The 1,421-nt window shown below is 40.8% G+C and overlaps 1 protein-coding gene across 1 annotated transcript in view; it reads right to left on the bottom strand.

Annotated features, from left to right (window-relative positions):
- Nucleotides 1–413: 413 nt before the first annotated feature.
- Nucleotides 414–1,421, bottom strand: part of znf330 (zinc finger protein 330) — a 21,916-nt gene continuing 20,908 nt past the window's right edge. The window contains exon 10 of the mRNA XM_014007800.1: nt 414–895. Coding sequence (XP_013863254.1) covers nt 618–895 — 278 coding nt within the window. The 3' untranslated portion in view covers nt 414–617. The remainder of the gene's footprint in view (nt 896–1,421) is intronic.

Below are 1,421 nucleotides of genomic sequence, written 5' to 3'. Positions count from 1 at the left end.
ATAATAATAATAACAATAATAATAATAATAAAAAAATGATCAAATAGTAATAATTGAGATTTAGATTGGTACTTATAACACAAGACCAACATCACCAGACAAATGTGTTAATCCGTTTCAAAAAAAGAAATGCCCCTTTTCCTCCATTTTTCTAATTTATTTAACTATTCCCAAGGACTGAGCACACCACTCCGCTCCTGCTGAGTAATAACTCCTAGCTGGCTAAGAAGCGTGGCTTAAACAGTGTCAGAGTTGTCAAGCCCACCCTGTAAATCTGTTACAGCAGGAGGGTGGGCTGACACGTTCTCTCAGAGGAAATTAAAGTTCATCCATAGAAATCAACCCTGAATTTAGTGCGTGGACAGCTACTAACAAAAGCGGGTCCAAAACATAAAACAACACAAGAGTTAGACTCAACTTGTTTACCTTTTTTATTCAGTCACTGAGAATTTGTACCCTAATCCTCTAAAGTTACTGGATATCAACAGCCATTGAAACTATGTTGTGGATTCTCTGGAGAGCTTTTAGTTTTTTTTTTTTTTCATGTTTTGCAGCTGAGGATCACTGGGATCAACAGAACTGTGGAGGACTCCAACAGCAGCTTGTTGCATTTTAATTCAGGCAGCGCCGTCCAACTTCAGCCCAGCCAGGGACCCGGAGGGTGTTTCTTCTTCTTCTTCTTCTTCCTCCTCCTCTTCCTCCTCATCGTCATCTTCATCATCATCATCTTCCTCATAGTCATCATCATCATCTTCATCATAGTTTTCTTGTGCACCTCCTCCGCCACCGGCTGCCAAATTCTTCCAGTAGGCGTCGTACCCTGACGCTCCACTGTAGTCGTCGTCGTCGTAGTCGTCGTCGCCTCCAGCCTGGCGGCCGAACTTCAGGGTGCGGGCTGCAGAGGACACACAGGTGCAACGTCAGCTGATTGTTTGAGGGTGAGGTTGCAAAAAAAAATACATGACCATTTCAGACTACCGGCTGTTCTCGTCTTATTTATCCATGTGTACCGGGTTTTATTTATTTAATCTATGCCTGTCTGGTGGACAAAGCTTAAGAGCACATTTGTTACAAGAACATGTTTCCCGTCATTCTTTTTTTACTTCTTCATTCCACATTTAAGCTGTTTCAGTTTACAGATGCTATTTTTAGATACAACTGGAATGTTTCTGTTATGGTTCAGTATGCGGCAACAGCAATCAGATTTCCTGGCATTAAAACGTTTGAATCCAGATCATGAAGTGGAAGTGGGGCTGCCACGATTAATCGATGACTAATCGATTATTAAAATAATCGTTGACTAATTTAATAATCGATTAATCGTTTTATTTTTATTTGTTTGTTCTTTACTTTGTTTTTCTCTCCAAACTGCTTTGACACCTTCCACTGCCACATCTGCCTTTCTGTCCTTGACACACATG

The sequence above is a fragment of the Austrofundulus limnaeus genome, unplaced genomic scaffold, assembly GCF_001266775.1.
Source record: "Austrofundulus limnaeus strain Quisiro unplaced genomic scaffold, Austrofundulus_limnaeus-1.0 Scaffold44, whole genome shotgun sequence".
NCBI classification, from domain to species: Eukaryota; Metazoa; Chordata; class Actinopteri; order Cyprinodontiformes; family Rivulidae; genus Austrofundulus; species Austrofundulus limnaeus.
This window is presented reverse-complemented; position numbering and strand designations above follow the sequence as displayed.